Source organism: Enhydra lutris, unplaced genomic scaffold (assembly GCF_002288905.1).
Source record: "Enhydra lutris kenyoni isolate GAN:26980312 unplaced genomic scaffold, ASM228890v2 scaffoldscaffold46, whole genome shotgun sequence".
Taxonomy (NCBI): domain Eukaryota; kingdom Metazoa; phylum Chordata; class Mammalia; order Carnivora; family Mustelidae; genus Enhydra; species Enhydra lutris.
Window position 1 is genome coordinate 14,762,340 of NW_019154130.1, and position 14,384 is coordinate 14,776,723.

Genomic DNA, 14,384 nt, shown 5'->3' on the forward strand with positions numbered 1-14,384 from the left:
ATATATATATATATATATATATATATATATATATAAAATAAATAAAAGGGAATCAGGAGGCCGGAACAGGGCACTCCCACACACCCTACCATTCTTCATCAACTGCAGACTCAAGAGGAAAAGATGAACCTTGCAGACGGAACAGGAAGAAACATATTTTACTGGCCCAGCAGGATGAAGGAAGATTTTCTCCTGCCCCAGCAACAGCCCAGCCAATGAGAGACCATCACAACTCAGTCACTGAACAGCCACTATACTTCAAACTCCCAGTTACCTCCAACAGACTTTTTGTTTACAACAGTCCTCCTGAAGGCCCCCTTCCCTCTATAAAAGAATGTTCCACTCCTTTGTTCCCCGCAGTTGCCTATAATTTTGTCGTGGCTTACATGTCCCAGCCTGCAATTCTCTGCTATTCCTGAATAAATCCACCTTGCAGGCAAAATATCTGATTGTTTTCTTTCTAAGGATAACCACTGAATGACTATGTAAATAAATAAATATTCTCCTCTTAGACAGGGGGCCCTACGCATCCTCGCCTCTGATGCTGGGTCAGAAGCAAGGTCCAGAAACTTACGGTTCTCTTATCTGCACATGTGCTGGCCAAGAAACCCAGCAGCAGCCCAAAGAGAGTGGGCAGGATCTCACGCAAGGTGCGGGGGGTATTAGAGACCACAATCTTCCAGACATGCAAGGATGCCTGCCGCACAACCAGCTGGGTGTCTGAGCGGCCCATGTACAGCCCTGCCAACACTCGGTTCCGCCGGTCTACGCCCAGGGCAGTGATGATAGCCTGCAGCAGGGGAAAGAAGGGAGAACACGGGGTGGTGAAGCCTCCACAGCACGAGTGCCAGGGCACATGCCTCCCAGCAGCAAGGACAGAAAACCAACTCAAGACACGCACCTTATTGGACTGCGCAGTTCCAAAGTTATCATCTTCAGAGGCCGTTTCTGTGGTCATCTTCCCAGTGACCCCGGAGATGTGGAACAGGAGATCCCCAAGCAGCTGAACAGAGCTGAACCTGAGGAGGATGCCAAAAACAGAGTCACAAAGCTGCAAGGGGTGGCCTTGGGGCCCAAGCGAGCACTGGGCACGAAAGACGCTGGAAGAAAGTGTACCCGAGATATTCACGGTGGTTATAGTGGAATGAGTAAAGGTACAGGCAATCTTCATTTCCTCACACTGCCCCCCGTTACCTTGTTCTCAAGTTTCCTATTAATGAACATGTATTATTTTAGTAATGGGAAAAATCAACATTTAAAAAAAACCATATATGGGGACGCCTGGGTGGCTCAGTTGGTTAAGCAGCTGCCTTCGGCTCGGGTCATGATCCCAGCGTCCTGGATCGAGTCCCGCATCGGGCTCCTTGTTCTGTGGGGAGCCTGCTTCTCCCTCTGCCTCTGCCTGCCATTCTGTCTGCCTGTGCTCGCTCGCTCGCTCGCTCTCTCTCTTTCTGACAAATAAATAAAAAAAAAATCTTTAAAAAAAAAAAAAACCATATATGAACATTTCTATAAGGAAGAAGAGGGAGAGTACGGAAAGAAGCATTAACGGAACCAAGACTGCTGACCATCAGAACTGGACACATAAAGAGAGGCCTAGAAGGACAAAGTTTATTTCTCTTCAAATTACTTCAGGTTTCTTATTTTTAATGACTGCAAAAATCAAAGTTCTATTCAAAGCAAAGATTCGAAAAACACAGAAAAACACAAAGAAAGTGAGTGTCAACGATCAGCCCAACTCCCAAGACCAAGGCAGCCTCCCTGATACTCTGGTGACACTCCGCACACACGTCCATCAACAGGCACACACGCACTCCCACCCGATGTGGGAAGCGGGCCCGAACCATTCCGTCAGCACCGGGTGGGGCACTTTCCGTGTCAGCTAATGTAGTCTACTCACGCCATTTTCTGTAATGGCTGAATAAAACCTCACCATAGGGACAGGCTGGCTTTTTTAAAAATCAACTTCTGATTTTTTGAATGATGACATACGCTGCAACAAACATCCTCGACATGTCTTTTTAATTAAGTGCTTGACCAAGTTTGTCCTTGGAATCAATGCCCAGAAGTCGAATTTCCAGATTAAAAAACATTCATGTTTAAAATTCTAATATAAACTGAAGGACTGCATAAAGCGAACTTTTCAAGAGAATCAGGACACTGCTACACAAAGGTTAAGAGCATGGAGAGACTTCTTGGCCACATTCTACTTCTCATTTCTCAGAGTTCCCCAAACTCAAAGCCACTGGGTCTTTCCACCCCCAAGTTCTCACCTTATTCTCCAGAGATCATCGAAGAGGCCTTGCTCCAGCTGGGGCAGCAGCAGGGCGATGGCCGTCTCGGCGTACATGGAGATGACCCGCTGGCCCGCACGCAGGGCAGTGTCACGCACAAACTCGTTCTCATCAGCGAGAGCCTGCGCACAGAGGCTGGGTCACCCAGGGCTGCTGGCCCCAAGGCACCAGACCCAAAGGAAATGGGACCCCCTAAACAGCAGGATGAGGATTCTTGCCACCCAGTCTCCACTGGCAGAGAGCCCTGCCTCCAAGGACAGCACGTGCATCCTCCCCAACTCCCTAATGCTACTCTCAGCCTGGTCTCTGGTGCTTACTTTGAGGACACAGGGGATGATGGGCCCCACGTAAGGAGTGAACTTGTCCCCGAAGGTGATGGGCAGGTAGTTGAACATCATAATATAGCCGTCTCGGACGTGGGGTGCAATGTCCACTTTGCTGGCTGTAGCCACGATTTCTGGCATCAGCTTCTCCAACTTCTCCACCCCCAAGCCAGCCATGACCTCGGCCAACCCTGCAACAAAAGGACAGAATGAACCCCCTGGATCAGAGGGCCCCTAGACAGCATTCCTGGTCTGGCCCCTGGGCCTGCAGGGTCCTCACCTTGCGCAGCCCCCGAGCGATCCACGGAGCTCTGCTCATAAGTCAGCGTCTCCATCAGCCACGGCAGCAAGTCCTCAAAGCACGACTCCCCCATGCCCTTCACCATGGCCCCCAGGGCCTTTGCAGACACTGTCCGCACCTGTCAGGGAACCGAGAGCCAGGATGGGAGGAGTGGCAGCATCTCAAAACTAGATGCTCACGCGGAAGCAGAGAGAGGACCCTAGGGTTTCCTTCCCTCTCCTGGACAGACACAAAAGCATCTTATAAGGAATTCTCAGGAACCAATCTTCTGAGGCATGTACTAAAATAATGAGTTCCTGCCCCCTTTCTCCTCCCAGGCTCACCTCAGGTACAGGGTCCAGAAGAGAGGCTTTCAGGCCAGGCGTCACGCTTGGCAGGTAAGGAGCCAAGTCCTGCAACAACACAAAAGGTGACTTGGGTGGAGGCCCAGCTCCTGCTTCCTCCGGACTGGTTCTGCCATGGACCCTGACCTCACCGTTCTGCTGACAAGGAGAGCTCAGCAGGGCTGTTCACAGAGCCAGCAGGGAAGGACACCTGGCCAGGAACCCCCATGACTGGCTCCCTGGAGACCGCAGGTGACTGCTGGGAAACCTACAAGGGCCTGGAGGCCCACCCTCAACGGGTCCAAAGAACCTCCGGCTAGAGTTCAATGCTCTTCCTCCTCTTGCCCTTGTCCCAGGACCAAGGCCTGTCCAGCCTCTGGAATCTAGGAAATTATTTCTGGTTATTTCCTTTCAGAACAATGTTATCATCTTCCCATTCTTCACTCTAAAAGGTTTATTATGTCTCTTGGGATAGCATTCAGCTTTAAGACACAGTTTTAAATATAGAAAAAGCCTTATGTTCACTGCAGCATCATTTAAAATAGCAGAAAACCTTGGACAGTATAGGACCGATAACAGGATTATATAAGCTATGGTATATAAACTTGTTGGAATATGAAAGAACTATTAAACACCAGTTTTGTGAACAGCTCACTGTAACTTAAAAATAAGCTGATGTTCAGGAATATAATTTCATAAATGCAATAAAAAACATTAGCGATAATTAACTGTTTTAATGTTGGAGGACGGTGGATAAGATTAGCTGTTCCACCAATTGTCCCATTTCCTAAATTCTTCAGGATCGATATGATCTGCCTGCAAGCAGAGCATGGCTGTGGGAAACCATGAGCTCGCACATGCAAGCCCCGGGGAGTATGTAAACCAAGTAAATCTCCCAAACGTGGCTAATTTCCTCTAATTTGTAGGCTTACAGAAGCAAATGCTTGTGACAAGAGAACTACAAGCAGTCAAAACAGCAGCCACAATGCCAAGACAGGGAAAGGCGGAGCCTTTCCTCCCCTCAGTCTGTGAGAGGGCCCAGGCAGGGCCTCATCAGGGGGCTGAGCTAATAGGAACTTAAACCACTGTGCTCTGCAAGATGCCCGGAAAGCCTAGATCTCTACCCTCCACCCTAAACTGTCTTCTTCCCCTAAACATAAGCAGGGATCAAAACCCCCAGCCATCCTGTGTCTACTGTGTGCAGGACTCTATGCCCTACACCAGGATCCACTGGTCTGTCCTACACCAGCCCCAGTTGGGCTGCTACCTTCTGGTCTGTCAGGGAGTACATGTTGCCAATAATCTGGGCTGCCATCTTCCGCGTGTCCGTGGAACGGTCCTGGAAGGCTCTCTGAACAATGGGCATGATGAGGGCCAGGGACGGAGCATCAATGAAGTGGACAAACTTGGTATCCAGCAGGGTCTGCAAGCACTTCTGGGTCTTCCTGGAGGGGTCCGTCAGGGCGTCCAGCAGGACTGGGGCAATGGCTGCGTGTCCAAACAAGAAAAAGGCTAGTTCACACGAGTCTCAGGCATGGCAAAGCCTCTGGGTCCCCTTAGAACTACAAAGGGACACAAGAAAAGGGGGGTCCAGGGAGACTCTCCTAGGAGCCCACAAGTCACCGGCTATGGAAACCAGCCTGCTTGCGAAAAGCAATCGTTGCTCCATGAGAAAGAAGGTGGCAGCCATCACCCCTCTGCACAGCACAGCCTGACCCGGCAGGACAACAGGGGGCGACCTTCCATGGGCACTGAGGGGCAGCCGCACGGCTGAGCGTTCATGGGAGCACTGCTTGGGCCCTGTCTGCCTCCTTATTGAAGCGGTAGCCCAGGGTGGTTTTGCAAAACAACTGCCGTGAGACATCAAAGGCCACCGAGTCGGTGGTGAAGCACGCCATGCTCCGAGCAGTTCAGCCCCGACAGAGCAAGCTCTCTGCGTCAGCTCCTTCAGCCCAGCAAGAGGACTGACAGGAGAAACACCTGGCTTCTCTCTTCCACAAGCCCAGGGAGTTCAGCCACTCGAAAGATCCATGCTGCTCAACAATTTAAAATCGAAACAAAAAGCAAACCAAAAAACAAAAATTAATAACCCAAGTAAAAAAATGGGACAGAAGATTTTGACAGTTCTCCAAAGAAGATGTGCAAATGGCCAATAAGCCCATGAAAAGACTTTAAACATCGTTAGTCATTAGGGAAATGCAAACCGAAACGACAAGGAGATGCCACTTCACACCCACGGAGGGGCTGTAACCAAAAAGACAGACAGTAAGAGTGTCAGCAGCGGGAACCCTCACACGCTGCTGCTGGGAATGCCAAATGATCCAGCCGCTTTGGCAAACAGTCCAGCAGTGCCTCGGAAAGAGTTACCGTACCACGACCCAGCAATTTCCTTTCCCAGGGATCTAACCAGGACACCTGAACACGCCTACAAAGAAAACCACCTTGTACACAAATGTGCAGAGCAGCATTATTCTGAACAGCCAGTATGCAGAAACAGCCCAAACGTTCATCAACAGATGACCTGGCAAACAAAATGTAGTCTATCCATACGATGGATTATTGGGCCATAAAAAGCAACAGAGCACACTGACCCATGCTACAGTATGAACCTTGAGAGCATGAAGCTAGCCACAAATGATCCCACCACATGAAGCATCCCCAACAGGCAAGTCCAAAGAAACAGAAGCAGAGTAGCGGCTGTCAGGGCCCAGAGGTAGGGAAGGGAATGAAGAGTGAATGCTAACAGATGGGGGGGAGGAAAATGTCCTGGAACTAGACAGTGGTGATGTTTATGTAATTTTGTGAATATACAAAAAATACCCAAAAAACAAAAAACACTGAATTCTATAAATTTTTAAGTGATTTTAACATTATGCAAATGATATCTCAATTAAAAAAAAAAAAAAAAAAAGACCCACCCATGCTGGATTCCCAAAAACAAAAGCACTTCCCTTCATCTGATAGAGACTGAGAATGCTCCCAGCCCTAGGAATCCCCAGGGCTGCTAGACGCTGTGAAAAACAATAAAACCCAAGGATAACTGCTCTCCCCTTGAAAAACAAAAACACACAAATAAGAAACATTGTTTTCTGAATGAAAAAAAGTCTAGTAACACTCTGGCTGAACTACACTGAACAAGTACCTATGTTCCACAACGAAGCTTAACATTTAACAAGTAACATGTTGGGCACCTGGGTGGCTCAGTGAGTTAAGCCTCTGCCTTCGGCTCAGGTCATGATCTCAGGGTTCTGGGATCGAGTCCCACATCGGGCTCTCTACTCCGCAGGGAACCTGCTTCCTCCTCTCTCTCTCTGCCTACCTCTCTGCCTACTTGTGATCTCTGTCTGTCAAATAAATAAATAAAATCTTTAAAAAAAACCCAAAAAATAAAAAAAAAAAACAAGTGACATGTTGGGTGGCATGGCTGCTCGGTTTTGTTTCTAGAAATCAACCTCCTGCCATCACTCCATCAAGAACCACACTAAAGAGCATAATCAAGGGGGATAACCCTTCCCTAAGCTTTCCCTCTATCACATGTCTTCTGGAATGAGACAGAATAGGAAGTTCCCAAAGAATGTATGACGCCGATGTGGGCCAGAGAGTGTCATTCACTTCTGTTGACCTTGGGGCTCAGCTTAGTGCACAGGGCTCTCTCAGAGTCAGGCTGCTTCTGACTCAGTTTCCCTTTCTGTGCAGTCAATGAGGACTGCTTAAACCGGTGGCAAAACTGATTGCTTCCAAACTACTTCCCGCTAATTATCCTAGAAAAAGCGCTTTCTAGAATTTAGAGATTATTTCAACATGAATATATCTGTCCTCAGAGGGCAAAAGTCTTTGCTCAATACATGTTCCCCGCAGTGTCCAGGGATGGGAGAAGGAGCCAAGGCCAGGGCCCTCATGGGAGAAGTGTACCCAGGATCTCTGGATTCCTGATGACGGAGCCGATCTGCCTCAGCGCCTGCTGTCCAGCCTTCTGCACTTTGACGTGGGAGTCAGTGAGCACCTCTGTAAGCTTGGGCACGATGTTGGGCAGGCAGGATGACAGCTGCTTGGGAGCACAGTATGCCATTGCCCCGAGCAGCTCCACCGACCCTGCAGACAGCAAACACAGGTCCAGCATGGAGTCACTGAGCACAGGCCAGGGAGCCACTTGTGCCGGCTGCCCAGGCAAGGGACAACCAGCCTGCCCCTCTGCAGACTATGCTAAAGCAGTCCCCAGGAAGAGGATGGGGGTGGGGGTGGGGGCTCTAGCAGAGTGAGCACAGTGCTCCTGAGGCCTGCTGAGCCATGGCATTCTGGGTGTGATGCAAGGTGGTGTGGGGAAAACAGGCAAGACCAGGAGCAAGACCAGGACAGGGGAAGACCTGGTTGAGCCCTGGCAGTGACCCAAGGCCACTTCACTGAATTTTTCTGCCTAGTTTCTTTATCCATATATGAAGAAACTCGTATCTGTGATTCTCAAACCGCAGGGTGGAACCTGAAGGACTGAGGGGGACAGAGGTCCTTCGAGGGCCCCAGGTCTTGACCCTGCTCAAACCAGAACAGCTTCAAAACAGCTTGAATCTGTTTTGCATATTAGGACGCCAGAGAACATTTTATTTTTAAAAAACGGCTTAATGGGGGAGGGGCTTTAAAGTCATAGAAGATGCCACAAACTTCTGGGCCTTAAAGCTCTGGGGGCTTCCTCACTTAGGGCTATGGCTCCCACCAGAGGCCTGTTCTTTGCACGAAAACATACAAATGACTGAAGGACTGAGCTGCCGGATGGCTCTGAGGGGCTTGTCCTTGTCCATGGGCTGGGGAACACACACACATGGGACAAGATCCCTGGATGGCTCCCTGGATCCCTGCAAGGGCCGTCTTCAGAAAAGGGGGCTGGGACAGAGACACCGAAGGGAGCAGTCTTACCAGCTTTGGTCCTCCAGGATTCCTCCTCCAGGGCAGCCAGCAAGGAGGGGAGCACCAGCTTCACCCCGTGAGCACTCAGGTTGCTCATCACAGCCTTGGCACAATCATCTGCAGCCTCAAGGGAGGAGAAAAGGTGTTCAGGGGCCTCCTTGTCCAAGCAAGGATCAAGGCCGGATGCTAGTCTGAACGTTCCTCCTGCCGACCAACACTTACTGAGGGTCTCCTGTGTCAGATCCTGTGCCAGGGCCTACAGACACAGCTGAGGAGAGCTTCTCCTCTCAGAGAGTTGCAAATGGTTTACTGGGAATCAGAGGAGTCTGTCCCAGTAACCAGTGCCAAGGTACAGGCAGGGGGTTCCAGCAGGGGGCCCTTCCACCCCTTCAGCCCCCAGAGCCGAGATGCACGGCCAGGGGCAGCCTCAGCTGGCGGTGAGCCCATGTGCAGCCTCAGGACTTACCTCACGCACATACTGGTTCCCATCCCCGAAGCACAGCAGCAGATGGGGCAGCACGTGGACCACATACGGCTCGAAGAGCTTCCCCAGCATGGTGCAGAGCATCTCGAAGGCAAAGAGGGCTCCTGGGGGAGAAGGCGGGATAGCTGGAAAGACTGTGCCCTGGAGGCAGCCACAGGATCACCTCCCTGCCATCACCTCACCCTCTGGAAACACTCAAGGCCGTGTGGGACTACAGTGGCTTCCCCATGAGGGAGCAGCACCCTCTACCTCCCCGACAGCGTAGATATGGTTGAGCAGAAAGGAGAGAACAGGGCAGTGTCTGTCACTTCCGGGCATTAACAGCTAGTGAGGCCAATTCTCTCTCAGCTGACAGTCTCTACGCCGAGTGAGAAATGAGAAAGTGCAGGCCACACCACCAAGGACAGGATGGGATGCGTTACCCAATCTGCTCCCTCCACCGCACACACACAAACACCCGGCCTTCAGCGGGGACGGAAAGGCCCGATTCCTTCCTGTGGCAGCTGTGGGGACCGACTTCCCACCCCAGGTAGCCCCAAGCTCAGACACTCACCCTCTCGCCGGCGGAAGTTCTTCTTGTCCTGGATGGCGTCGGTCAGCGCAGCCATCATCTCCTGCTGCTTTAGCGAGAGGATGCCCAGGCCCTTCACCAGGCCTGCCAGCCCGTAGGCGGCCCCTTTGCGCTCTGCGTACTTGTCTGACTCCAGCAGCTGCTGCATCAGCCTCTGGATCATCCCTCCTGCGTCCTCTTTGATGGCTGGTACGAGAGGCGGCAAGCAGCTGGCCACGGATTCCTGGACCTACGGGAGAGGCCTGCCTTGTCAGTGCCGTGGCTCACCCACTGCTGGTTCCCGGGGGGTTGCCACAGCCATCCGCAGCGCCTCACCGCCAGATGGCCCCCAGCCCCATCCCAGCCACTGCCTGTCAGATCGCACAGGGCATCAGGTAAGCGAACAGTGTTACATGTCCGTGGATGACACAGGCTCTGTCAGGGTGCACACTGCATTTGTGAGGACTGGTCAGGTGAGAGAAGTGCCAGGAAGACCCACTCACATAGAAAGATCTGGAGAGAAGTGCGTTACTGCGCCTTCTTAAAAATGCCCCAAGTAGGGGTGCCTGGGTGGCTCAGTGGGGTAAGCCCCCGCCTTCGGCTCAGGTCATGATCTCAGGGTCCTGGGATCGAGCACCGCATCGGGCTCTCTGCTCAGTGGGGAGCCTGCTTCCCTCCCTTTCTCTCTCTGCCTGCCTCTGCCTACTTGTGATCTCTCTGTCAAATAAATAAATAAAATATTTAAAAAGAAAAAAAAATGGCCCAAGTATCTCAGTTTTCTAACCTGTCAGAGACACAGGGAATTCAGCCTTGCCTTACAGGGCCAGGCCCAAACCGAGTAGCTCTGCCTCTTAGACACAGTTCATGAAGCCTAATGAGAGAGTACAGCAACAACTTTCAAAATCTGATCAGTTTTGTAAACCTGCATTTGACATATTCTAGGTGATCCAAAATGCAAGTCACTTTGGGAGGGGAGAAGGGTGAAGTATATATGTTTTTCCAAAAAGAAAACAACAATCCTTACATCATGGCTTGGAGACTGCAGTAAATGGCCCCTGGAGTGTGTAAGGAATGCAAAGAGGATCAGGGAAAGCTCAGCAGAGGGAGCCATCTTTTTTTTTTTTTTTTAAATCTTGATATCCCCAGTGCTAGGCTTATACTAAGTTAAAAAAAGACTATTAGTAAATGAGTAGAAAAAATGAAAATATCTAGAAAATCTATTGGAACAAAGTAACTCCCTCTCACTACAGTCTGTAGTACAGTTTGTAGTCTTCACTACAAACCAGGCTGGCCCGAGAGGATGACTCCTTGCAAAGAAGTAGGGCCCTGATTCCCAGCTTGGCCCTAGCACGCCACTGCACACCTGCAGTGGGTCCCAAACCCCCAGCTGGCTTGTAGGCCCTTGGCCAGGAGGCGGGTACCTGCTGGGAGGGGGTCGAGAGGGCGGCGATGAGCTTGGCAACAATGGGCTTCACTTTGGGGTCGCTCTTGTCCAGGTGCTTGGCCAGAGAGCCCATGAGGACCACCACACTCTGCCGCACGGCATCATAGCTGGCATCGTTGGGCGCATTCTTCAGGAACTCCTCGAACACCGGCAGCAGCGAGTTGACATTCTCCTGGAAAGCCAAGCCCACCCAGAGCCTCACGTCAACCCTGCAGTCTGCAGGTGGACATGACTGTCTCTGCCCTGAGGACTGAGCCCGAGCCTGGCTTCAGGACCACATCCTGACAAGGCAGCCAGCAATGCCAGTGGGTTTCCCAGTTTCCTGGCAGGAATGCAGCAAGCTCAAAAGAATTTAACACTCTTTGGGGGTCCTTTTGGCTCAAAAGAAAGAGAAATGAAATTTTCCATGGGTGCCAGAACACTGCCAGATCTCCTGGTGCTCAGCCTCCCTGTGTCACACTGCTCAGCTCTGCCTCCTGCCCTGGCCCAGCCCGCACCCCGCCCCCCACACTGGCTGAGATGGCTCACCTTCCCGTGGGCGTTGAGCGTCGCGAGGGCTGCATCTAACATACACTTCCGAACATCTGGGTTTCGGTCGTTGAGAGCATCAGGGACAAAAAATTGGAAGAGGGGCTTCACCTGAGAGCTGTCCAAACACTGGGAGAGCTTGTTCAGGGCCAAAGCCAAGCCACACCTGGGAAGAAAGGGGAGCATGTCAGGGGGCAAGGGCTGGTCGGGGGCCTCCTCTGTGGCTGGACTCTATCCCGGCATGCCACAAGGGAAGGGAGCGTGCAGCAGCTCCCTCTGGGGTGCAGAGCACAGCATGGAGCCCACTGCCTGGTGCTTACCCAGCAGTCTACACAATAGTCTCAACAACCCATTTCTCAAATGGAGACCTGCCATCTGCCTAGAGTTTACCTCCTACGGGGTGACCCTGGCCAGGGACCAGCTCTGCCTGTTTCCCCACGTGAGTGCAATACCTACCCTTCTACCTCCAGAGCAGGCGACAGGAGGGAAGAGGTAAAAGAATCAAATGTGAAGGTGTTTGGAAGTAAATCTATGCTACAAAGGTGCTTCTACCCTTTTCAGCTACAGAACAGTAAAAAGGTCCCCAGGGGCCTCTGAGGAAACAGAGGCTGGGAGGAAAGGAGACACCTGCCCCAAAGTCACCCAGCTAGCGCAGGAGGAGCCAAGACTTGAACTCAGGTCTTTCCGACTCAGAGGGAGGTCTTTCCCTTTCCCTCCACTGTATCATGACTCCATGCTACCTCCTCTCGGCACCCAGCCCAGCCAACCTGTGGTATCTCGAAAGCTCGGAGTGGAACAAGACTGGGACGGCTGTTATACCTGGCCTCCCACTGATCTGGAGGAGATTCGGAGATGACTCGTCCCAAGGCATCCAGCACTGGGGGTGGCCGCTGCAACAGAGAAGCTGATAAATGCGCTGCAGTGACAAAGGCACCCCAAGCAGGGCGAGCCAGCCAGCCAGCTGGGAGGTGGAATATCAGTCACAACCACCTTGGGCCACAGTGAGCTCTAAGACTCCTGTCCGGAGCAAGTCTGAGGCCGAGCGGAGTCCAACCCAGCCTCCCCTGGCCCGGCCTGCAGCAGGGTGCACAGGCCACTCACATAGAGCTTCTCCTGGTAGATCTCCATGAGTCTGCCCATAACCTCTGCCGCCTGCCGCTGGTACCGAGCCACAGCTTGGGAGAGGGCTTCGGCCCCAGCCTGCCTCACAGCTGCCTCGTGATAGATGACATCGTCGATTAGCAAGGAGCAGAGGTCTGGCTGCAGATCTAGCCCCATCATCGACCAGAGCCTGTAGCAGACCAAAGGCAGGGACTAGTCAGACAAGGGTCTACAGCACCTGCCCCGCCAAACCCAAGGACCCAGCCCTTTTCTTGCTGTAGGCTGAGTACTCTGGGTCCAGTTTTTTCATAAGGGGAGAGGCAAGAGAGTAGGAAAAAAAAAAAAAAAAAATCTTCTGGGGGGTTCTCACCTCTCAGCCAGCTTCTGAATCTCCTCCTCCTTATCAAACTTGACCACCCAGAGCCTCCGCAGAAGGTTCAGGCCATTCTTCTCGTCAGTGTCAGGCGCTGGCAATACCATGTGGAGTTCCATCAGCCCCTGAGAGGGGGTGGGATGGGACCGAGTAAGGCTTGACTTTTCACAAGAGCTTCTGATCTGCCTCTGCACCTCCCTCTAAGGCTGCACCATCCAAGACCTAGCCACCAGCTGCATGCGGGGCTTCAGAGTTAAATCAATTAAATTGAACTCTAGATTCCTCAGTCACACCAGCCACATTTTAAGCGCTGGACAGCCACACACGTTGGCTCGTGGCTCTCACACTGGACAGCAAAGATATAAAATACTCCCATCACTGTACAGAGCACCACTGGACAGCACGACCAGTGCTAGGGAGAGCCTCACGTCAGCTCAACTTGTTAGCTGCTCTGGCTCTTCGCACAGCTTTTCCTTTGGGAGATGATGGGCAAATGGGAGTGGAATCCTTTTTAACTTAAAATCTAAAAACTTAACTCTCAATGTGCGGGACAAAACTTTAGAAAAGGAACATTCCCTTTGTCTGTCCTGGAGAATTTGCCACACTACCATTGCTTCCCATATTTTGCCACGAGCCACTGAAAACTCACAGACTGCTAACAAGGGGCTATAGACCGGCATTCAGGAAGCCCTGTCTCAGACTCCAAGGGGATCCTTTAGTTTTTGGTCCAAAAGCACTAAGAAAAGCCAAGTACAAGGTGATGGGTTGAAAAAACAAACTTATCTTCTGAATTTTATGTATCTATACAAGTACCAAGAGATCCACCTGGGTGGCTCAGCCAGTTAGCAGCTGACTCTTAGTTTCAGCCCAGGTCATGATCTCAGGGCTGTGAGACTGAGCCCCGAGTCCGGCTCTATGCTGAGCATGGAGCCTGCTTACGATTCTCTTTCCCCCTCTCCCTCTGCCCCCCCGACTCTCTCACTGTTTCTCTAAAATACATACATACATATATATATGTACATATATATGCCTATATATGTACATATGAATATTTATATATCTATAAATCAGGTGAAGCCTCCTAAAGTAAAGACAAAAGTCAGTGACACACTGTGGCAACTGATTTGTTGTTCCCCTTCCTAGAATGATCCTGACCCGCCCCGTGACTTCTCTTTGTCTCCAGAACACACAGGTGCTGATGAGGTATCTCCCATCATCATTTGATGGGATCATTTAAAAGAATGTCCCTCATGCAGTACAAACACTTGCACTGAGGGACAAGGAATACCACAGCGGCCCCGCAGGGAGTGGGCACCTACCCGGAGTGCAGTGTCCCGCACGCTGGCACAAGGGGACTGCAAGGCACAGAGCAGAACGTCCACCTCCTCCTGCTCTGCAAAGGCACAGCCATCCTCGCCACTGCTGCTGGCACACAGGGTGGTCAGGGTGTCTGACGCCAGAACCTAAGGAGGACGTTGATGCGCTGGGCTCAGTTCAGCAGACTATTTACTTCTGGGGTCAGACAGTGGGCCGGGCCATGGGCTGAGGGGCCCAGAGAGGGATCTGAACTGACAATGCCCATCCTGACGCCCTAGTGGGGCCAAGGTCCCCCCTGCTCCAGCCTAGACCAGTGGCAGGCCCCAGGCAGAACACCTCATTAGCTGAGAATATTCGGGCTGGCTCTCTTAAAAGCAGCCCTTTAGCCCAAATCCAAATGAAGGCTGAGAAAGAGACCTAGGACTTGACCACAAGCACCGGGACCTG

At 51.7% G+C, this 14,384-nt stretch overlaps 1 protein-coding gene across 1 annotated transcript in view; it reads right to left on the bottom strand.

The window, feature by feature from the left end:
* LOC111156316 (GCN1, eIF2 alpha kinase activator homolog) overlaps positions 1–14,384 on the bottom strand; it is a 60,535-nt gene that overhangs the window by 15,327 nt on the left and 30,824 nt on the right. The window contains exons 28-44 of the mRNA XM_022517077.1: positions 13,940–14,083; positions 12,618–12,745; positions 12,248–12,437; positions 11,966–12,036; positions 11,147–11,312; positions 10,596–10,790; positions 9,178–9,424; positions 8,607–8,728; positions 8,150–8,264; positions 7,154–7,333; positions 4,509–4,729; positions 3,242–3,310; positions 2,898–3,036; positions 2,612–2,808; positions 2,274–2,416; positions 902–1,019; positions 575–790 (exon numbers count right to left, since the gene is read on the bottom strand). Of these exons, the coding sequence (XP_022372785.1) occupies positions 575–790; positions 902–1,019; positions 2,274–2,416; positions 2,612–2,808; positions 2,898–3,036; positions 3,242–3,310; positions 4,509–4,729; positions 7,154–7,333; positions 8,150–8,264; positions 8,607–8,728; positions 9,178–9,424; positions 10,596–10,790; positions 11,147–11,312; positions 11,966–12,036; positions 12,248–12,437; positions 12,618–12,745; positions 13,940–14,083 (2,661 nt within the window). The remainder of the gene's footprint in view (positions 1–574; positions 791–901; positions 1,020–2,273; positions 2,417–2,611; positions 2,809–2,897; positions 3,037–3,241; positions 3,311–4,508; positions 4,730–7,153; positions 7,334–8,149; positions 8,265–8,606; positions 8,729–9,177; positions 9,425–10,595; positions 10,791–11,146; positions 11,313–11,965; positions 12,037–12,247; positions 12,438–12,617; positions 12,746–13,939; positions 14,084–14,384) is intronic.